The following is a 23,904-nucleotide window of genomic DNA, read 5'->3' as shown; positions in this document are numbered from 1 at the left end:
ACTGGCCCTGCCCTCATTATTTTTCAGATGCTCCTGACATGTACCTTGGGGTCTCCAGGCTGTCTGGTCCCTGTCCTAAAGCCAACTGGTAGGCAGGGGCCAGGCCAGCATAGCTTAGCTTACTCCAAAGTTCCAGGGGTGAGGGTGGGGGACTCTGGGTGGCTCAATCGATTAAGCGTCCAACTTTGGCTCAGGTCATGTTCTCGGGGTCCTGGGATTAAGCCCTGGGACCGTCCTGTGTTGGGCCCTGTGTGGTGGGCTCCCTGCTCAGTGGGAGTCAGCCTGAGGATTCTTTCTCTCCCTCTGCCCCTCCCCCAGCTCGCGCATGTGCCCGCTCCCTCTCTCAAATAAATAAGTAAATCTTAAAAAAAAAACCAACACCCCCACCCCCCAGCCCAAAGTCCCAAGGGAGATATGGAATTAGTGTTTTTCTGAGACTAAAACTCTAATTCTGAAGATTTCATACAACTAATGGTGCCACATACCTTTGAGCATTAGTGCCTAGGAGAGAATAGAGCATTTTCACAATAACATGGGGCCAGGCAGCCAGGTATAGGGGTCTAAGGATACAACAGAGTGATCAAGAGATAACCAGAGATACATGGGTTCACATTGGGCTCTGCCCTTTACCAGCCCTGTAACCTCACTGAAACTCAAGTTACCTCTTCTGTAAAATAGAGATCATAACATCTATCAAATAGGGCTACTGTGAGCTCCTGGCCTCCCCAGTTCCCACAGAAATACCAAGGTGTAGACCTAGGTAGGCATCTGTAATTAGAGATCTGTACTGGGCCTAAACACCTGGCTCATTGATTTACATGTACACATTCAGAATGGCCTCACCTTGCTTCATGTTTCTTTATAATACTTCACCACCACCTGACTCTTTTCTTCTTATTGTTCTGTTTATTGTTTTTCTCCCCATCTGTCCAAAATGGAAGCTTCATGAAGACAGGGACTTTGTTCATTTTTTTTTCCCTGCTAATTGCCCACCCAGAACAGTGCCTGGCACATAGTAGTTGCTTAATGAATATTTGTTGAATAAGTGAAAGAAAGTCCCAAGAATGTCAATGTAACCTGCAAAAATTCTGGTACAATTCCTGCCAGATTTCAATGCAGGGAGATACATGGTCTACCAGTGGTCAGAGGTGAAATAGTATGCCTGAAGTTTTTCAATTTAAAATTTCTATTTAGAGTTATATTTGTCCATTGCACAACTCGATCTCACAACTTTTTATGCCTAAAATATTTAGGTAAGCTCATCAAAGGAAAATACTGAGTCATACTAATGAAACAGGAGCTGGTTTGTACAAGAGAAAGAGCACAGACTTCAGGATTTGAAAACAGGATTTGAATTTTAGTCTGTCACTTCTTGTGACCTCGGACAAGTTCCTCAGCCTCTCTGAGCTCGTTTTCCCATCTATTAAATAGATATATAACACTTGTCTCAGCTGGTTGTTTGAAGATTGAACAAATAGTGTAGACAACCTCCTAGCACATGGTAGACACTGAAATACTGTTTTTTAAGAAGGAGTTTTGGGGTCTTGAGCCCCAGCACTCGTTGAAATGAAAATGTATCCAACCCATAGCAAAAGCTTGCAAAGTCCACCTAAATCATTCTTTAAATTCAGTTTTAAGTGGATCTTTATTGATTATTTTCCTATAGAAAGCATATAGCATATCTTATTATCAAGAAATTTATGCCTGACACATGATTTTTCCGTTGGAGGATTCAAACAGATGATTAGTAAAGACAACCCAAAAAACCCAAGTAGTATTTTCTTACCAGAAGTAAGATGTCCTTTAAAGATGGAAGCAATTAGATGCTCAGAATTCTGAATATCATGTTGGAATGATTTCCGTGTGACCTGGGGAACTTCAACAAAACGAAAATAGGGTGAGCTGCTTACATTTTGAATTCAGGTTACCCAGTTGCCTAAAAGAGTCTCTTCACTTGTTTGGAGATGATTAAAGTACCCTTTAATAGGCTTCAAAGTGAAATAAAAGCAAAGGCCTTCGAGTATGAGTGTCTTTTCTTCTCCTTTTTATTTAATTGGGCAAATCCTAAAGAAGGAAACACTGAAAGGACAATGAAAACTACCTAGGGTTTGTAAAACTTCAAGGTGTGTCCTCTAATTTCATGAGGCTTCTAGGCAACAAATACCAAAGAGCTTTATTTAATTCATTGACCAAAAAATGCACAATAACTGGTCTCTACTTGATTCCTTCCAACGGATGATGCAGTAAGTTTAGGTTTCCTGAAGAGCCTCCAAGATGTGTCACTTTTGCCTTTGCACAATCTTTGAGATACTGTTGGTGAACAGTATCTTCATTCCATAAAAGAAGGCCAGTTTTGATTAGCAGACACTTTGAGGTTATTACACAGGGGTGGAATGCTATTAATGACTTCCCTCTGCTCCTTTCCCACTGGCAAAGATCCTGGCCAGCCCTGTCTAGTCATAAAGACTGTCAGGACACGGCTAATGAAAGCTCCTGACCGGGGCGTGGTGAGCAGCCTTGGCAGCCAACTCACTTTCAGTCTGAACCCAAAAGAGTCCTGGAGCTTTCTTACTCATCTTCCTCCTGATAATTAAAAGCCGCCAGAGGTGAATTCAAGGACACCATTCTTCCAGCTGACAGAAGACATTCCTGAAAATGGTTCTAAGCTCTGGATTCCCAAGAGTGCCTCAAGCCCTATTTATTCAGTTATCCTGATTTCAGTGTTCAGATTTTTCTTTTTGAAGAATTACTTGTGGGGCCAGGGAGAAATCACGACTTGAGGCAGGCTTAACTGCCACGGTGATATCACAGGCTTGTATAACAAGCTAAGTGGCCCAGACAGCTCTCTTTGAGAAAAATACCATGGAGTTTCAATAAAAAGCTTCCTGTGGTCTTTGGAAATTTTTGAAACAGGTCGACCTGGGTGCAGGCACAGGCTCAGTAGTTTTCTAAGAACAATGGGCAGGGAATTTTAGAAGGTGAAAACATCAGAAGAGCCAAAAGTTCTTTTCTGTGTTTTTATTCTGTCTTCTCTGCAGCAAGAGGAAAATGTTGCACTGTGAATTGTGACAAATCAGAAATTCTTTTTGGCTTCTCAATGCTTCACTAAGTCTCTTTTGTTCCTGAGTGTTTGGTTCCATCAAACACTGGGAGTAAGGTTATACCCCAGTGGTCACCAGCCAAGTTTATTCATCTAAATGAGTATTTTGCAAGCTGATATTCAGTCTTGGGGAGCCCAAGCAGGAGTCTGCATGTACATTATTTTGAAATGTTAAGACTAGACATATTACATTAAAATGCAACGCAATTTTCAACTTGGCAAGATCATGAGTTTATAGCACATGTTGCTAGATTATTTTTGTTTTCACTTTCATTATTTTAAAATTAGCATTTTTATTTAAAAGTAATATGTGGTGCTGTGGCTTTTAATGCAAGTTAACTTAATTCTGTTGTATAAACTACAGGTGATTATTTAGCCATGAAACTTCGGTTATTAATTTGCTTCACATAAAAATAATGTTCATCTCTAACTAGGGCTTTATTAGCCCTAATAGGGAGATTAAACAGTCATCCTTTAGGGTCTTTTGTTATCATAGTTTCACATCAACCAGGTGCATTAATTCAAATTAGATTAAAGTCACTTAAAAGAGATGATTAGTTATTAGAAGTAATTTCACAAAGAATCAGATATCTGAAGTGAGACAAATTATAAACAAGATAGAGAAGAAATCAAGCCAATGGCAGAATTTTTAAGCACAGGACTGAAATGAAGCTGTATATAATATATCCTTCATGGTATACTGCCACCAAGTGGCTAGGTCATTTCTTTTAAATCATACCTAATATTTATCGTTATAAAAGCAGTAACCTTAATAGAAGAATTTTAAGAGGAAAATAAAAAGAGAGAGAAAAAGAACAATCCCTAATCCTATCTCCTTAATCCACTTTCCGTTAGTATTTTATAGTATTTCCAAGTGTTTTGACACAGTAAAGCATTCACAAACGCAGAATGATGTACACACACACAGAAATTTATAACTAAAAAACATCTGTGTCTATCAGCTCTAATCATCAGTGCGTTGCCTAATGTGCTAGAAAAATCTCATGATATTTTCATTATTATTTAATATCTGTGGTGCTATATCCATAATGAGACAATTCTGTCCCTACTTGTTTCTCTCACAGCACGTGCCTGAGTATACTCAGAAACTCAAATTATCTCTAATTTGGTAAGAATCTTATACAAACTGCTATCAGACTTTAGAATTTGTCTTGCCAAACACAGTGCATTTAAACGAAATTTAGAAGGAAGTTAGAGTAGTTTTTAAACAAAAAAAAATGTAGTCTCGTATTCTTGAACAATACTAGAAGCATATAACATAACTACATTCTGTACCCTATCAAATGCCAGCCTGTTTTAATCAAATCTGCTCAAAAGTGCTTGGTTTTAGTCATCACGTATTTCTTCTGTTTCTGAGGGATGATACAAAATCCGTCTCCTCTTGCCTCTCACTCTATGCCTATACCATGGGCAGAGTGTGTTTCATTATTCTTTTTAAGTGACCATTCACTGAGTACTGAATATGCTCCAGGTAATGTACTAGACTTTACATGCTTTCTCTCTTTTGATCCTTACAAAACCTAATCTGGCAGAAAATATTATTGTCCTCATTTCATGGATGAAGAAACAAAGGTGTAAAAAGGATAGGTGACTTAACCGAAGTCACCTAGGTAGAGGTCAAAGAGTGAAAATTCCCATCCAGTCCTGACACGTAGGTTGTGCTGGTCACTGGCTCCGTTAATTAATAACCTCGCTTCTGCAGCAGGATGGCTCTGGATGGGGCGGCTCAGTCAGCCCTGCAACAGCTGCCCCCATGCTGAGACTTAGCCATTGCTCCTCTGGAGGTGGCCACAGTTTGTTAGAGCTGCCTGGCCTTGTAGGACTCCAGCCCATACCAAGATGGGCTCTGGTTGAGCTGACCCATGTAGCACTGATTCCTAGAATCTTCCAGCCTACAGTTATTTCCTTCTGAAAGCCAACTATTTTCTTTGATTATACAATCAAGAAACACTAATTGTAGGATGCTTGAAAAGTATGGAAGAGTATGGAGAAGAAAGTGCAATCTTATATTTGTTCACTAACTAGAAGCAATCATTTTTTAAAGATATTTGTCAACAGTCTTTTGTGCCTATCTGTACCCTAGTGGAGATCATTCTCTTTACTAAGTGTTGTGTCTTGTTTTTTCCTTTCTTTCAATATTATGTCATGAACATTTCCTTATTTTACTTAAAAATTGTCCAAAACTTTCATGCTAATAATAATTTAATATTTCATCATGTTTGTACTGTATTTATTCAATCATCACCCTATTGAGAAACTGTCTAGCTTGGTGGTTTCAAATGCCATCTTTGGATTCAGACAAAACTCACTTCAAATTCTGGCTCCACCACCTGGAATTGCATGGCTCTGGGTAGGTTGTTTAACCGCTCTGTGACCAGTGTCTTCATTTGTAAAACGGGATAATAATAGCACTTCACCCCTGAGATCTAATAGTTTACATCAAGCACTTAGTACCATGCCTTACACAAATTAAAAGCTTAATAAGCATTAGCTATTGCTTTTAGACTTTTAGATTGTTTCCAAATTCTTACTATTATAATGTTTGTATAAATATTTTACATAAATCTTTTTTCCATATCTCTCCTTATTTCCTTTTTTTTTTTTTTTTTTTAAAGATTTTATTTATTTATTTGACAGAGACAGCCAGCGAGAGAGGGAACACAAGCAGGGGGAGTGGGAGAGGAAGAAGCAGGCTCCTAGCAGAGGAGCCTGATGCGAGGCTCGATCCCAGAACGCTGGGATCACGCCCTGAGCTGAAGGCAGACGCTTAACCGCTGTGCCACCCAGGCGCCCCGTCCTTATTTCCTTTTTTAAAANATTATAATGTTTGTATAAATATTTTACATAAATCTTTTTTCCATATCTCTCCTTATTTCCTTTTTTTTTTTTTTTTTTTTAAAGATTTTATTTATTTGACAGAGAGAGAGAGCACAAGCAGAGGGAGCTGCAGGCAGAGGGAGAAGTGGACTCCCCACTGAGCAAGGAGCCCAATGTGGGACTCAATCCTAGGACCCTGGGATCATGACCTGAGCGGAAGGCAGATGCTTAACCGACTGAGCCACCGAGGCATCTCTCTCTTCATTTCCTAAGGCTAGATTTCTGTTAATGGAATTACTGGTCCAAAGGGTATGGACATTTATAAGTCTTTATTTACCTTTGCCTTTGCTAATCTTGGTGTCAAAGCCATGCTATCTGAGGCCTATATCTTAAAGGCTTTGACCAGAGCTGACACAAGAACCTTTCTAGACCCTTCTTTCAGTAGGTTCTAAATACAAGAGGTGTCATATTAAAAGAGACAAAGGGTGTTTTTCAAATTATTTTTCTTAAAACATAAACATCTCCTTTTGGGTTCTCTCTTCCTAATCTCCTTCTAATAATCGCAGCTGTTTCACAGTACTTACGTCCTATTTCCCCAGGCCAGTTTAGTTCTAGGGTTAGTTCAACATTATTGGGCTAAGGGTAAGGGTAAGGATTCGACGCTAGTCTGAGTCAGTTGACAAAGCAGAAGACAATGGGCAGACCTATCGAATAGGCAGCAGAAGCACAGGGCAGGGAAAATGATATGTCCGAACAAACTCATTACCACACCTAGAAAAACAAGTCAAACGATGAATCATTTCATGAGTTACAGTGTCATCCTTGTTGTATTAAGGATAGGAGGGTGTGCCTAGATGTAGTCAAGGGATTATCTTCATGCTTATGTTCCTAGCTCTAAGTACTTGGTATGCATAGGGAGAAAAAGGTAAGAAAGAGAAATATATGTATCATGATCACACGTTTAAAGAAAAAGATTTAAGATAAGAGGAAAAATAAAAAGCAGTGGTAACCCAGGAAATTTTCTTACGTGACATGGAATACACGGGAGTCATGGGTCTGATGTCAATGTGTAACAAAATTCTATGTGCAGGAATGGGCAGCTTCCAAGTCTTACTCAGTAGTTTAAGATTCTTCAAAAGTGCAACCTTACTCTCAAGCATAGCATGTGCCTATTCCTGAGTCTGAATAGTCTAGTGGACATTTGTCATTTTTTAGTTGCCCGGCACCTGGACGTACTTCTTTGTGGGCATCCTAAAATAGGTAAGAAGCAGGTAAGGCTTCCCACTGTGGATGCGTCAGTGGAACAAAGACTCCCTCTCCCCATTGCCAGCAAGTAGCTACAAGCAGATGACCTAAACCTACCCGACCAGAAGCTTTCCTCCCTCCACTGGCATGGAACACTCAGCTCCAGGAAATTTCTTATAGCAGCAGCTTTCTCCAGGGTCTGGTCACAGTAGCACCATGGGGTGTCCAGGAGGGCACCAGGCAGGCAGTGGCAGTGACCACAATGTCAGACACAGGGTCTTCACCAGATTCTTCCTAGGCTGCAATTTTGGCTGCGGTTCTGGCTCCTGCTGTCCCTTGTATCCTGCTTATGACCATTTTGCCAGCCCTCCTACTGATTTCTTTTTTTTTTTTTAAGATTTTATTTATTTATTCAACAGAGATAGAGACAGCCAGCGAGAGAGGGAACACAAGCAGGGGGAGTGGGAGAGGAAGAAGCAGGCTCATAGTGGAGGAGCCTGATGTGGGGCTCGATCCCATAACGCCGGGATCATGCCCTGAGCTGAAGGCAGATGCCCAACCGCTATGCCACCCAGGCGCCCCCCTCCTACTGATTTCTAGCTATCTTTCTAATAATTCCTTTTCTGCTTAAGAGACAAATTTGACTTTTTTTTTTTTTTTGGTAGTAAAAATTGCAGTAATAGGTGGTGGGGTTAGATAGGTGAGGAGATGTGGTAGGACAAATAGTGATCACCCTCGCCCTCCCCCCAAAGGTCCATGTCCCAATCCTTGGAACCTTAGAGTTTATAAATATATTTATATAATCTATATGACAAATATTTACTTGCTATATTTATATTTAGCTATATTTTATATAATTATTTGCTATGATTATATTAAATATTTATAAATAAATATTTACATATAAATTATATGATTTATATAGCAAATATACATTTATATATATTTATGTAATTTTTATAGCAAAAGGGACTTGAGATGGGGAAATTATCCTAGATTGTGGGTGTGGGTCCAAATGAAATCACAAGAGTACTTAAAGAAGAAGGCAGGAGGGTCAGAGTCAGAGAAAGAGATTGGAAGATACTATGCTTCTGGCTTTGATGATGGAAGATGGGGGTCACAAGCCAAGAAATGAGGGCAGCCTCTAGAATCTGGAAAAGGCAATGCAACTGATTCTGTCCTAGGGCCTCCAGAAAGAACGTAGCCTTGCTGATATCTTGACTTTAGCCTAGTGATTTTGGATTTTGGATTTCTTATCTCCTGAATTATAAAATAATAAATTTGTATTGTTTTAAGTCACATAGCATATGGCTTAAGTTTGTAATAACTGGTTAAGCAACAATAGGAAACTAATACGGAAGATAATTACTTCCTCATAGAAGAGCATAATCTTTATTCTTTATTAGTGGATATTGTGAGCCTAGGAGAGACTGTAAAACTCTTATGCATTATTTTTTTTTATTCTGTAGAACTCTGCTTCTTTATTAAGAATAGGACATGAAGAAGATTAAATAAATCCAGGTGAAGAATCTAAACTGATTAGTATTTCAGGGAACACTGTGTGTCTGTTTAACCTGGTTTAGTAACCATGAATCTACACATTTATGATCCATCTCAAATTGAATGAATCAGAAACCCTTAATCACAAGTAACGGATTTTTTGAAAAGTACAATTCTGTATATCAGCCTCTAATCTGCGTTCTATATAATATCACTTATATTTAGTTCCATTGACATAACATTTGTTTTTTTCTCTTGTAGTCACTAAAAGATCTGAAAAATTAATGAGAGTCTTTAAGGAGTCATTGGTAATACAACAACCAATGGTATTTTGTGAGAACAGAACACACTGTGGTTTAATATCTTGCTCATACTTGCCCTCCTCTGGAGAATTGTCAAAAAAAGAATAATATGATTTCTCTGGGAAACTTTCCTACTTCAAGTAGCAATTCAAGCAAGTTAATTAATCATTATGAAATATGACTGCCCTTCCCTCAGGCCTCTGACTTGTCATTAAAGGGATTATGGAGCCTGTGCCTTTCCTTCATTGCAAAGAGACTTGTATTGCAGCACAGTTGGACAACAGTCCTGCGCAAAAGTCATCTGTTCACCTTTTTCTTTTTTCTTTTTTAATATCAGTAATATTGAATTTAGGCTACTGACTTTCATATTTTCAATGCTGACTTTCTACACTCACAAATTATCTTCTCCCCTTTGGGGCTCTTTCTGTACTGCATAAAGACCCCAGGAATTTTTCACAGTGACTTTCCAGGTTGGTGGTCTAGAAGCTCCAAATTCAGCAGCCCTCAAAGGTTCTCAGAGCTTCAGCTGGAACTTCACATCCAGAGGCTGGGCAGGGTCTGGGCAGAAGGGGGTAATATGGGACAGGGTGGCTCACTGGCACAATGGTCCTGCACCCTGTGCTTCTGGGGATCCTGGGCTGCGACGGTGGGCTGGGGTGCTCAGTAACTCAGGAAGCGGTGGGCAGGAGGAAGAGGAAGCAGCAAGGTGACAGATAGTACTAGAGATAATGGCCTGAAATTCTCATGTACCCACCCTGTTCTGACCCCCAAAACCACTATTACTAAGGCAATAGCTTGGGCAATCAGGTCTCCCCATTTCTGTCCACATTTCCTGCCTACACTCTGCATCATTTTTCATGACACTTCTCTCTCTTAAAGGGTGTGTCTAACCCCTAAAGAAGTGGTTCTTACATTTTACTGCGGAAATATCACTTGGCTAGAGGCTCAGCAATCTGCATTTTAAACTCAGACCCAAGCATCTCTAGTGCAGATGGTCCACAGACTCCATTCCAAGAAGCACCGCTTTCTAGATATTTTATTGAACCAGGACCAGCTGGAAAAACACATTAGGAATTGGCCCATGGAGGTCCTGTCTTTAAGAGAATCACTTTTTCCACCCACACCTTGTCTTCATCTCAGACTTCCCCATCCTATTCCCTAATCTCCGGGTTCCTGGAGTCCTGTGGTTTCATTTTCATTGCCATAACCCAAACCTGCTTCCACGTCTTGTATTCAGGCCAATATAGAATTAGTCGATAGCATACTGTGGTTCCCTCTTTTCTCGTGTATTTGCATTTTCATAACAAACATTACATTAAGAGTGAACTTCTCTTGGCATTGTTTTATTTTTAGCTAATGTATAGAGAGGAGGATTTGGTTCAGTGGCTGAGGGGAGGTTGACACAGGACCCTCTTAGGTCTCTTAGGAAGACCAGCAAAGCTACAGTGCAGGTGCTGGAATTGCACAGGATGAGTTATGCTCTGGCTTTACTGTTACCAGCTTTATAATGTTTGGCAAAACTGCTTAATCTCCCTGAACCTTAATCTTCTTCATCTAAACAATTGGAGTAAAACTTTTATGGGGCTTTAGTGATGAGTAAAGGACAATTCATATGTAAAATGCTTACCACAGTACCAAACACATAGTAAGCATCCAGTAAATGTTAACAATTATCTATTTATATTATTATTTATATATTTTATAGATAATATAATACAATTTATGTATTCTGTATAATTTATATATCATAATTTATATGTATATAACTCACATATACTATATAAAATTATATATAATATAATATATGTTATATTATTTTCTATTATTTGCATATACTATTTATTACCAGGATAAAAAACTATGCATCTCCAATCTAGAGAAACTTCTCCTGTGTGTTTGCTAAAGCCTGATATTATATTCTGAGGTTTATTTTTTTCTTTTTTAGTATAAGACTTTGTTTTCCATTGAAGTCTAAATACTCGGGGTGCCTGGATGGCTCGGTTGGTTAAGCCTCTGCCTTTGGCTTAGGTCATGATCCCAGGGTCCTGGGATGGAGTCCTGCATTGAGCCCCACATTGAGCCCCTGCATCAGGCTCCTTGCTCAGCAGGGAGCCTGCTTCTCCCTCTCCCTCTACCTGCTGCTCCCCTTGCTTGTGCACTCACTCTCTCTCTCTCTCTCTCTGTCAAATAAATAAATAAAATCTTTAAAAAAAGTCCAAATACTTTAAGGAAGGAAAAGAGAATAAGGCTAAAAAGTCATTTAACTCTTACTATAAACGAGTTTGGGGTTTTTGTTGTTATTGTTGTTGTTGTTTTTGGAGACTAGGTTCTTGAAGACCAGGGAAAGTGATACAGAAGAATGCTGGGAGTTTGCAAGACAAGCCATATCTACTGCGTGATTTGCCCTGCAGTACCATCTTGGCATAATTTTGAAAACACATTGCTTTGAGATAAATCACCTACATAAGGATTTTAGAGAGTAAAATAGCAAATTCCTGCATGGAAGGATCATAATTGCCTGAGCTGTCTTTCTGCATAAATAAATGAACCTTTAATTAGTAGAAAATTGGCTGGTCAAAAAGCCCCATTATCAAACAAGTTGGTTAATTAAAGTATTATAGAAATTGTATCTTTTATTTTTTTTTGATTGTGAAGCAATTCAAACTTCAGTTGCGAGGTTTGATTCTTACTGCTTTTGCTTACAAGGTATTTATAGTGCCATGTAATTTATTTTTTTATGATTTTTTTACTGTCTGTCTTCTCTAAAAGCGATCTTTGTCTCCTTTGTTCTCGGAGATTCTGCAAGTACATAGCAAGTGGTTGGTGCATGGTAGAGGCTATTTGAATATTTCATGAATGACTAAATGAATGACTGTCTTTTCCTAGATATCTTTTTAAAAACCAATTAATATTTAAGATTTATTAAAAGGCAATTTGGCAACTTGCATCAAGCGTCTTAAAATGTGCTTAAGTCTTGATTCAATAAGATCTAAACACATAAGGGGAATTTATATAAAGAGCTATTCCAAGAAGTTTATTGATAATGGAAAAAATGGAATAACCTAGATATTGTTGAAATAGGGAAGTGATTCAATGTATTATAGTACATCCATACACTGTGTGACCATTAAATAGATTTTTAAACTCAACAAGGGAGACTAAGTAGGAAAATCAGGATATAAAACAATATATACACCACAACACCAATCATTTAAAAAATGACAGAGAAATACACATACCTATGATTTTACTTATATGTGGAATATAAAAAAGAAAACAAATGAACAAACAAACAACCTCTTTCTTAAGTACAAAGGACTGGTGGTTGCCAGAGGGAAGGAGGGGGGATGGGTGAAATAGATACAGGAATTAAGAGGTACAAACTTCCAGTTAAAAAAGAAGTAAGTCATGGAGATGAAAATTACAACATAGGGAATAGAGTAAATAATATTATGAAGATGTTGTATGATGACAGATGGTGACTACACTTATGGTGAGCACTGATTAATGTATAGAATTGTTGAAACAATGCCGTATACCTGAAATTAATATATCATTGTATGTTAATTATACTTTAATAATAAAAAACACATGCACAGGAAAAAACTAGTGTTAAATTCATTAAAATGTAAACAGCAGTTATTTCTAGGTTGAATATTACAATAAATTTGCATTGCTTTTACAAAAGAAAAAAGAAATTTTCGAAAAGATTTAATATTAGCACTTTCCCTACACATAGTCACCATTTTTCATTTAACGTGTCTTGGAAGAAATTTGTACCAGAAGAAGTTTATAGTTCCTCTTAGCTACATGTTAAATTGGATAGATGCAAGTTTTCAGGGATATTTAATTTTAACTAGTATTTTTTCCTCTTAAGTGATTTTTTCCCCCTTAGGAAACAAAGACTTTACATTTAGACTCATTGTGAGGTGGCTGTGGTTTCTGTTTTCTTCCACCTGAGGTTTAGGACCTTTGCCTTTAAAAGAGAACATTTGTGGTCCTATATTTAATTTGTAGAATACTTTAATAAGCTGTTCCTTCACTTTGATGTAATTGGTTAAAGAAAGAAATTGATGAAATTGCTGAGAGCTGGTGACTAAGAAAACTTATGTTCTTGTTTAGGTGCTATTAGTCACTAGCAATGTGCTATTTAGCAAGTCATGCCTCAGTTTTCTCATTTGTAAAATGGTGCCAAGTAGACTACCAAATATGGCTGGTGTAAAGATCAGACAAGCTTATACATAGTAGTACTTTGCAAGTGGTAAGTAAATACGAGTTATCAGTTTGAGTCATCTTGCTAGACAATTCTAAATTTCATTTAAAAATAACTGAGTTATCAACTAAATTTTCACTATTATAAAATGGCATCTAAAGTCCTAAGAACTTTTAGCAATATAAACTTAAGAAAGAATATCTTAATTTAAAACCTAACTTTTAAAAAGGAAGTGATAGGGGCACCTGGGTGGCTCAGTCGGTTAAGTGTCTGCTTTCATGGGGGTAAACAGAAGGGGGAATGAACCACTAGAGACTATGGACTCTGGGAAACAAACTGAGGGCTTCAGAGGGGAGGGGGGGGGGATTGGGATAGGCGGGTGATGGGTATTAAGGAGGGCACATATTGCATGGAGCACTGGGTGTTATACGCAACTAATGAATCCATGGAACTTTACATCAAAAACTAGGGATGTACTGTATGGTGACTAACATAATAAAAAATTATTATTAAAAAAAAAAGTTAAAAAAAAAGTGTCTGCCTTCAGCTCAGGTCATGATCCTTGTGTCCTGGGATCGAGTCCCACATCAGGCTCCTTGCTCATCAGGGAGCCTGTTTCTCCCTCCCCCTCTGCTGCTCTCCCTGCTTGTGCTCTCTCTCTCGCTTTCACATAAATAAAGAAAATCTTTAAAAAAAATAAAAATAAAAAGGAACTGATATTGTAAATTGTTCCCTTGATAATGCATTTTTAAGATTTGGGCTTTAGGGGGCGCCAAAAGAACTGTTTCCTTAGTCTGCCGTTTCTCTCCCTCTGCTTGTGTGGCAGCCATCAACGTTTATAAAGTATGCCCAAGTGCTTAAAAAAAAAAAAACTCAGTTCCAAGATGGTATTAACAATCCTGTGATTATAATTAAGTGCTTCAGCTCTGAAAAGAAAAATTTCACTCTAGGATATAAGCTACCAACAATAGGGAGACATCTTGAGGTTAATGGGAGCCATTATGGAGTATTATGACATTTACAATAGATTCATTTTGTTTGCTTACTATTGAAGTCTATTTAGCCAAGATTTTATTGAATGACATGTGTAAATGGATAGAAAATTAAACTAATAATATTAAGAACAGGGAAATATCTAAAGATAAACAATAGATCAGCTAGATTTTGCTGACAAAAGAATTAAATAATTCCATGTTTAAGTGTCTTAACTTTCTGATTTCTTTGCATACAGTAGGTAATCAATACTTATTGATATGATTTAATTTGTGTCTCTCTTAGAAGAATATATTTTGTCAAAGTGGCCTAAAGTGTTTAAGGTAACTCTTAATAATGTCTTTCAAAACAAAGTCTTAGATAATTATATGCCTCACAGTCAGTCTGGATGCTTGTAAGAAATACTTACTCGTGAGCGCCCCCACAGCTTGGACCCATGGACACAGACCCTCTGGGAGCAGGGACAATGAACATGCATACCAGGTGGTTTTAATTGGTTTTTATGCCCAAGAATGTTTGAGAACCATTACATAAATTGTAGTAAGCCTTAACAAAATCAAAGCAAAATGACAATTTAAATGTAACCACCTGTCCGACAACAGTTTTGTCAATTTTGAAACAAGTCAAGAAGAAAAAAATATATATATATATATACGTATATATATATATATATATATATATATACGTATATATATATGGTCAAAAGAAAAGCCTAAGAGATTAAATATATAAATACACTCACCTGTTTCAGGTGTTTTATGAGAAAAAGGTGAACTCCAGGGCTGCCAGTATTTTTTACCTGTTTCTTGGCATCTCACTTGAAATATATAATTAGTGTTTGACTCCAAGTAGAATTCTGACTGTTGCTCATATGTAAAATTGGTATCAAATTTTTTAACCTAAAATGAATGAATAACAACAATGAAACAATACAGTGTGCTTTGAAAACAAACAATTATTGCATTTAGGCAGAAATGTATGGAGGACCTATATGTTCCAGGCACTCCTCTAGACCCTGGGAAAACAAAGAATAGGGCAGTCTATATAAAACATGACCATAAATAGTCAAATACATGTTATTTAACATTAGAAGTGAAATATACATTGCTTTGTGTTCGACAGTGCTCTCAAGCTTTTAAATCTCAGGCTAAGTCCAAAATGTAATATAGTCTTAATTTTGGAGTAGCTGATTTTAATGGGATAGAAGAAGTGGGGGACCTAAGAGCAATTGTTTGAATCCAGACTTTCTTCCACCCTGCCCTTTCGATCTTTCTCACTCTCTCTGCAGTTGGACGTTTACATCAATAATTCTTCATGGACGATGAAATAATTTCACTTGCTAGTGATGACTTTTTTTTTAAAGATTTTGTTTATTTATTTGACAGAGATAGAGACAGCCAGCGAGAGAGGGAACACAAGCAGGGGGAGTGCGAGAGGAAGAAGCAGGCTCGTAGCCGAGGAGCCGAGGAGCCTGATGTGGGGCTCGATCCCATAATGCCGGGATCACGCCCTGAGCCAAAGGCAGATGATCAACCGCTGTGCCACCCAGGCGCCCCTCTAGTGATGACTTTTGGAAAAAAATTATTCACAAACTAAGCTGTTAAATTGGTCCTTATTGTAGACTTTTGCTGATTTATAAAGCCTATTATTATATATATGTGTGAGAGAGAAAATAAAACATTTAAGAATGTTGAGCTATGAAAACCCAGTGGAAGGTAAGCATGCACATAGCTGAGGTCTAAACTTACAAATCATTTTCTGGAGCACTAAGACTTTCTATAAAACATAATGAAAGATGACCCCCTAACAAGCTGGTTCAAATGGGAGAGAGAAACAAAGGCATTTACATAACTTCCGTATGTTGTGATAAGTGGATTGACTGAAAAAAGAAAGTGAAGCACGATTGAAAGTAGCCATAAAATATGTCTAGAAATACACTTAGGCAACAACCAGGAGGAAAGAGTTACCAGACACTCATGAAAAAGAAAGTTGAAACTGTCAAGATTTAAAAAGAAAAAAAGAGCAACTCTCAAACCTACTGAAGGATTCTTCTGTGAAAACCCAATCTTAACATAAATCTTTAAAACCTTCAATGTATTGCAAATGTAAAAATGATGAAAATATCAGTTTTGGGGATGTCATGCTCCATCTAAAGTATAGTTCAGAGTTTCCAAAAGCTGTGTCTCCATCCTTGGCTCTGGAATTTTCTGCCAAAAAGTATGACAGGCAGGCATTTAGGGTCTCCTAGGATCCAGGAAAGATTTTACTTGTAGCCAAGTTTGACTTTCTTTTTTTTTTTTTTTAAGATTTTATTTATTTATTCAACAGAGATAGACAGCCAGCGAGAGAGGGAACACAAGCAGGAGGAGTGGGAGAGGAAGAAGCAGGCTCATAGCAGAAGAGCCTGATGTGGGGGCTCGATCCCATAACGCCGGGATCACGCCCTGAGCCAAAGGCAGACGCTTAACTGCTGTGCCACCCAGGCGCCCCCAAGTTTGACTTTCAAATGCACTCTGCTTCTATTTGCTTTTCTTGGGAGGGAGTTGTTATTCTCTAGTATGTCTCTTGCCATTACATTTATAGATAAGTCCCCTTGAAGAAGAGAAATATACTAAAGCACAGCCAGAATTCTAAAATGGAAGAATTTTACAGAACTGTTAACAGATTCGTTTCTACCATGAGGCAAGCCAGGTGACTGCTTAGGGTCTTATAAGCACTAGATGATACCTCAAGGTATTTTCAGAGGCAAAACAAACACTGAGAGGGGTAATTGAGTGCCTATGTAGAGGGTATGATCTCAAGTGCAAGAAATATGACTTTATTTTTTATAGCAGTTAATTTCTATTTAAAGCCTCAATTCTGAATGGAGGTGAGGCATAGAAACTTACTCTCCATCAATCTGAGGTACCCTCTTCTCTTAGGGTTACATTAAGTTTCTGGGAGCATCATTGGGTGGAGGGAAGGAGAATCTCTGACCTAGTCAGGCAGTTCTCTAATCCCCACTTCCTCCAACTTCCTACCTGGGGCAAGGCCCAGGGTGAAGGGGCCCTTCTCAGGCACCTACCACCATCTAAACTCTTATGTTTCCTCTTCCTAACTCCCACACCCCTCCAACTTCCCTCCTCTCTCTGCCCAATTAATCTTTACCTAGTGTTTGATGGAGGAGATGATAACTGAGAAACTATGTCTGTGACTAATCACAGTTCTTCCAAGTCTTTGTCTTACACCAGCATTTATACTTTTGAAATGCAAAGGTCAAAGGTTTGACCCTTTGCTCTCTGTGTACTGTTCTATTGGCCTTACCTGGAAAAAAAATGAATGCTTGGTTTTATGCACTCCATGAACTATGAATCATTTTTACATTTTTAAATGGTTGTATAAAACTCAAAAGAATATTTTGTGATGCATGGAAATTACATGAAATTCATGTTTCCATTTCCAAACTTAAAATTTTACCATGTGCATTAATTTGTGTATTGCCTATGGTTGCTTTCTCACTACAAATGCCAAGTCGAGGAGTTGGATCAGAGACCCTATGGCCTGCAAAGCCTAAAATGTTTACTCTCTGGCCCTTGAATAAAAAGTTTTGCGACTTTCCGTGCTGATAGTGCTCTTGCAGACATGGTGAATGTTTCTAAAACCCGTTGAATTTTCAGTAAGAAGTATAGCAAGCATCTACCCCACAAAGTGATACAGTACAAGAAGGGCAGGAATTCTCTCTAGGCCCAGGGAAAGTGGTGTTATGACAGGAAATAGAGTGGCAATGGTGGGCAGAGGAAGCCGATTTTTTGGGAAAAGGCTAAAGAGCACAAGGAAGATTGTGCTGAGACTTGAATGTGTTGAGCCCAACTGGAGATCTAAGAGATCAGGGATGCAAGTATTTTGAACTGGGAGGAAGGGCCAGGTTCCGGTTCTAAGTTTCATGCTTTGTTTTATTATGAAGACAATAAAATCTTGAGGTTATATTAAAAAGAAAAAAAAGGTTGCCAATACTATAGTCGAGTTTAATTAGAGAAATGGGTCACCATTAATCCACTTACTTGAAGGTGCAGCAAAGACTTCTCCGTCTTACCATCACTGCTGTTGGGCACTTATTAAAGTCAAACAATAATATTAATAGCTAATGTTTCAAATGTTATCTACATGAACTACACATTATAAAAATCAATGGAGATACAAAAAACAGTTATGGAACAGCCTGTCTTCCAGGGGCTTACAGTTAAAGGATGGGGAAATAGAAGTGTAGGCAGATATATAACATTGTAATGCTCCTGAGATGGGATACACAGAAGTGGACAAGGATTACTGGTGAAGACTGTGAGCTTAATTTTTAACATAAGTTTGAGGTGCCAAGGAGATAGTTCATGAAGATAAGCAACAAGTAGATAAATATTTTCCCCATGGTGTCAGCCCTGTAGGATCACCTGAAGGACTGGCTGGTTCACTTCAATACCTCAGAGTCTTTATAGCTTAGTTAAAAGGGGATGAAAAGCAACCTCAATTCAGTAATTTTGATTTTTCAGGAGGGCTTCCTTTGCTCTACCAAACTTGTTGCATGGCTCTCCTGGAGGCTAAGATGAAGAGTAACAACAGCATTACCGAACTTGAACTCTATTCCAGACTCTGGGCTAACATCTTTAGATTATTTGATCATCCCCACAACCATATGAGGTAGGTGTTTGTCTTATTCCTACTTTAGGTATGGGCGTAATGAAGCACAGAGAAGATATGGAACTTGCCCAAGGTTGCATAACTAGAAAGCGGCAGAACCAAGCTTTAAATTCTAGAACCTGTCCTCTTAGCCACATGGCTTTCCTGCATGGCTGCCTGTCTCTTTGAAGTAAAGAACCTCCCTCAAGTAGTATCTGATGGAGACACAGGTGAAGTACAAGATCAAATCTGTAGTCCTTTATGTCTCCTCTTCTTGCCTCTGACTGCCTATCTCCCTACAGGAGGCAAAGACAACACTTCATGCATGACCCAGATGATATTGATAACGTAGCAAATGTTAAAAGTCAAAGTTTCATTCTGGCTCTTACTGACTAGACTTGGGTCATCTGGATAGAAATGGTAATTCACGTTTTTCTGTGTGAATGGTTATATTTAGAGGAAGCATGGTAGAAGGGATAGGATACAGGTTTTGGACTGAAGCCTGTTCTTTCATTTCCCAAATATTTTTGGGGTGCCCAAAGTGATATAGGGTCTGTGAGAGGCATTTAGTTACTAACAGTGTAAGTTTGAAAAAACCTGGCTTGAGGTCTTTCAAGCTCTACATCCTCATTTCTGTAACGGAGCTGGTACTTACCTGTCCCAAAGGACTGTTAAGAAGATTAGATAATAAACACTCAGCTCCTCAGCCTGCTTCTGAGTTAACAAGTCTCACAATGGCATAGTAGCACCAGCAGGGGGAGCAGAGAACAAGAGTTTCAAACAGAAAACAGTTGGTTTCTGAAAACCTATTCAGAGATACTGATAGTGTAATTACTTTCTGTTTTCTATCACATTGTGATAGCCTATAATCTCCTCCTGATTATGCCAAATAAGGGAGTTCTGTATTATCAATATCATCCTATGATCATGACACTAAACAAAAGGCCCCAGGTGTCCTATTAGAATAAAATGCTATTGACTTAATATCTAACATTCAGAGGATTTCATTTGGGTTGTTTTCAGATTTACCTAAATTCCACGTTTGCAAGAGGATTGACTGTGGAATTGTGGTTTGTTTTTAATCCTGCTTGTCCCAAACTTGAAGCATAGGGTTGCTGGGCACACAGATGCTGTAACTATTTCATCAATGAGCCCCGCAGGATCCACACGTGGTAATTGACCAAATGATGTGGAACATGGGCTCATATCTAAATGTACTCTAAACCGTAAAGTTCATATCACATTTCTGATTTGAATGAATAGAGGTAAATAAACAAGTTGATGTCAGGGATTTATTTTTAAAGAACAATCTTTAAAGTATGTCATGAAATCAGTGTAGTTTTACCTTCATCTTTTTGACACTCTTTAAACATATTGCTCTGCAGCAAAACTGATGGTTAGTGTGACTCCAAAGATTAGTGTTAAATACGTATCATTTTATTTAACTCCCTGAAAACAGGTCAAGTCAAACATGATACATAACTCTTGATTAAACAAAGATAGAAAGTCCACTCCTTAATTAGCGTGACTAAATGGCGGTTTATTGTACTTAATAATAAAATGGCATTTCTTTTGAAATACACCAAAATTGGAACATTTTCCTTCGTCCGACTAGTCTTCTTCCATAGTTCAAATTAGTTTTTATTATAACGTTCCCAGGTGCTGTCACGTGACGTGATTGCATTAATGAACCTTATACCCATGCCTCTCCTAAGTCGGTTGGTAACTTACCACTGATATTTAAGGATAGTTTGTCTAGACATTCGCTTTTTACCTTAGTCTCATAGAAGACTGAGGCCTATATTAGTAACAAATCTTACATTTTGAGTTGCATTTTTAATTTAAAAAGAGACTCTCATAAATCTGAAGTTCTTCTTTTTGAAGTTATTACCGGAGATGCTTTTAAATTTCAGCATAGAATGCTTACATTTTATATATCCTCACTGATGTAAATTTCACCCTAAGGGGCACTGAATTAAAAGGAGCCAAACAGATCCCTCTTAGCTGGACATTTGTCTATTTAGCAACTTAAAAAAGGTAGGAGGACATTTTCAGGAAACATCTCTCCGTTTGGAAGCATATGGTAATGATTATTAAAATTAGAGTGGTTTAGGGACTCTGGGTGGCTCAGCCGGTTGAGCCTTGGCTCTTGGCTTTGGCTCAGGTCATGATCTCAGAGTCGTGGGATCTAGCCCCGAATTAGGCTCGTACTCAGCTCAGGGTCTGCTTGAGATTCTCTCTCCCTCTGCCCCTCCCCCCCTTTCTCTTCCTCTCTCTCAAATAAATAAATAAATAAATAAATAAATAAATAAATAAAATCCTTAAAAAAAAAATAGAGTGGTTTAAGGAGCACCTGGATGGCTGTAGGTAGAGCACGCAGCTCTTGATCTCGGGGCCATGAGTTCAAGCCTCATGTTGGGCAGAGAGATTAGTTAAAAAACCCCCACTAGCTAGAGTGGTTTGAGTATCAGACACACAGATAAAAACATGAAAAATAGTTTATCGTAAGTCCACTGTGGGTTGGCTTTTCTTTCAGTCACTTATGTGCTAAAGAAGAGTGAAAATTAGCTTACCTTCCATGTTTGGTTTGTTGTAGCCTTGTATCTCATTTCACAGGAAACATTTTTAATTGCTGTTTGACTATGCCAGTGAATTATGGTCTTGGGCATTGTAGTATTTATAAACTCAGCCCTGGAAATGATGGATGCAGAAGGTATCACTAGATAAATAAATAAATAAATAAATACTCAGCAGTTTAAAACTTGCCTTGAGAGAAATCAGTATCTTTTCATCAATATATAGAGATGTTAAAACTCAAAATACTAAAAAAGAATTTCATGATCTAATTAATAATTAATGAATTTTTTTCTTGTTTTCTAAGCTACTATGTAGGAGAAAACTGCTGCTGTGAAGTGAAATTCTATTCAACCTATTTTCCATTTCTTTTCAGGGGTACTCTTATAGTCCACCTTTCCCCCACCCCCAAATCCCTTGTAATCCTAATTAATGAAATACTAAAGCCTGGCTTTATTAACAAAAGAGACTGAAAAAGAGATAAAGGATATATCTCTTTCCTCCTGCATCTGTTTAGGGAAAAATGATGTTTTGCATTCTAAATTTAGTTCAGAGACTCTGACTTGATAAGATATTAAATTGAGACCATTCACAATATTTTTATTCTCTTGTGTCATAGGGAAACTTATATGAATAATTAAATCTATTGCTAACTTATTTTTTATCTATTAAAATAAATCTGTACTTGAAAGTGTGATTTGAACAAAGCAAGTCTCGTAAGACTCTAAGACTTTATAAATTATTGCCATGCTCTGTGATAATAATTTTCAAAGGGAAACTGAAATTCTGATGGGTTATCTTACTATTGTTTTGTTGTACTAGGAGTAATGGTGTAACTAGAATCTAGGTATTTCTAAACTGTATTAATTCTTATACGTTTGTTTGTCTGAACAGAATGAAATCATTGGCACTTCCCATTTCTCCTATGTGCACCACAGAACAATGAAAACCTATGACTTTGTTAGATGTATTATTTAATGAACGGAAGAGCTTGTATGTGTGTTTTCAAGGACCATTGTTATAGCTTAATATTCTCTACGGATTAGTTTCCTTTTCATTTATTCTAGGTGTATAAAGTATTCTTTGGGAATATGATTGTTTTATTATTAATGATTTATTATCTAAAATTATATGTCCAGGTATATGATTTATAGAGAAACATAAACATTAAAGATCTACTGTTTAGTAGCACAGCCCTATAATAAAATCCTCGGGCTAAAGCTAACATAGGAACGAAGTAACAGTAAAATCAGTCTAATTAAAGAGTTTACTGTACTGAACTTTTATCATCTGAATGCCACAGTTGATTTCCTTTTGCTAGTGCAGGCTTCTTTTTTTTTTTAATGTTTTTTTTTATTATATTATGTTAGTCGCCATACAGTACATCCCTGGTTTCTTATGCAAAGTTCGATGATTCATTAGTTGCGTATAACACCCAGTGCACCACACAATACGTGCCCCCCTTACTACCCATCACCGGCCTATCCCATTCCCCCACCCCCCTCCCCTCTGAAGCCCTCAGTTTGTTTCTCAGAGTCCATAGTCTCTCATGGTTCATTACCCCTTCTCATTACCCCCCCTTTCTTTACCCCTTTCTTCCCCTATCGATCTTCCTAGTTCTTATGTTCCATAGATGAGAGAAATCATATGATAATTGTCTTTCTCTGCTTCATATTTCACTTAGCATTATCTCCTCCAGTGCCATCCATGTTGCAGCAAATGTTGAGAACTTGTTCTTTCTGATAGCTGAATAATATTCCATTGTATATATGGACCACAGCTTCTGAATCCAGTCATCTGTTGAAGGGCATCTCGGTTCCTTCCACGATTTAGCTATTGTGGACAATGCTGCTATGAACATTGGGGTGCATATGGCCCTTCTCTTCACTATGTCTTTGGGGTAAATACCCAATATNTATCTTTGGGGTAAACACCCAGTAGTGCAATGGCTGGGTCATAGGGTAGTTCAATTTTTAACTTTTTAAGGGACCTCCACACTGTTTTCCAGAGTGGCTGTACCAACTTGCATTCCCACCAACAATGTAGGAGGGATCCCCTTTCTCCACATCCTCTCCAACAATTGTTGTTTCTTGCCTTGTCTATCTTTGCCATTCTAACTGGCGTAAGGTGGTATCTCAGTGTGGTTTTGATTTGAATTTCCCTGATGGCTAATGATTTTGAACATTTTTTCATGTGTCTGTTAGCCATTTGTATGTCTTCATTGGAAAAGTGTCTGTTCATATCTTCTGCCCATTTTATGATTTGTTTATTTGTTTCTCGTGTATTGAGTTTGAGAAGTTCTTTGTAGATCTTGGATACCAGTCTTTTATCTGTAGCATTATTTGCAAATATATTCTCCCATTCCATGGGCTGTATCTTAGTTTTTTTGATTGTTTCCTTGGCTGAGCAGAAGCTTTTTATCTTGATGTAGTCCCACATGTTCATTTTATCTTTTGTTTCTCTTGCCTTTGGAGACGTGTCATTAAAAA

At 37.9% G+C, this 23,904-nt stretch overlaps 2 protein-coding genes across 2 annotated transcripts in view; one reads left to right on the top strand and one right to left on the bottom strand.

Moving 5' to 3' along the window:
* The window catches only part of C2H1orf141 (chromosome 2 C1orf141 homolog), a 182,634-nt gene that overhangs the window by 40,738 nt on the left and 117,992 nt on the right, over positions 1-23,904 (top strand). Inside the window, exon 2 of the mRNA XM_034653653.1 lies at positions 18,715-18,862. The gene's annotated coding sequence lies outside the window, so the exon portion shown is untranslated. The remainder of the gene's footprint in view (positions 1-18,714; positions 18,863-23,904) is intronic.
* Positions 1-23,904, bottom strand: part of IL23R (interleukin 23 receptor) — a 64,893-nt gene that overhangs the window by 11,233 nt on the left and 29,756 nt on the right. The window contains exons 6-8 of the mRNA XM_002921946.4: positions 21,415-21,560; positions 14,934-15,090; positions 1,787-1,876 (exon numbers count right to left, since the gene is read on the bottom strand). Coding sequence (XP_002921992.2) covers positions 1,787-1,876; positions 14,934-15,090; positions 21,415-21,560 — 393 coding nt within the window. The remainder of the gene's footprint in view (positions 1-1,786; positions 1,877-14,933; positions 15,091-21,414; positions 21,561-23,904) is intronic.

This window comes from Ailuropoda melanoleuca, chromosome 2 (genome assembly GCF_002007445.2).
Source record: "Ailuropoda melanoleuca isolate Jingjing chromosome 2, ASM200744v2, whole genome shotgun sequence".
Lineage (NCBI taxonomy): Eukaryota > Metazoa > Chordata > Mammalia > Carnivora > Ursidae > Ailuropoda > Ailuropoda melanoleuca.
This window is presented reverse-complemented; position numbering and strand designations above follow the sequence as displayed.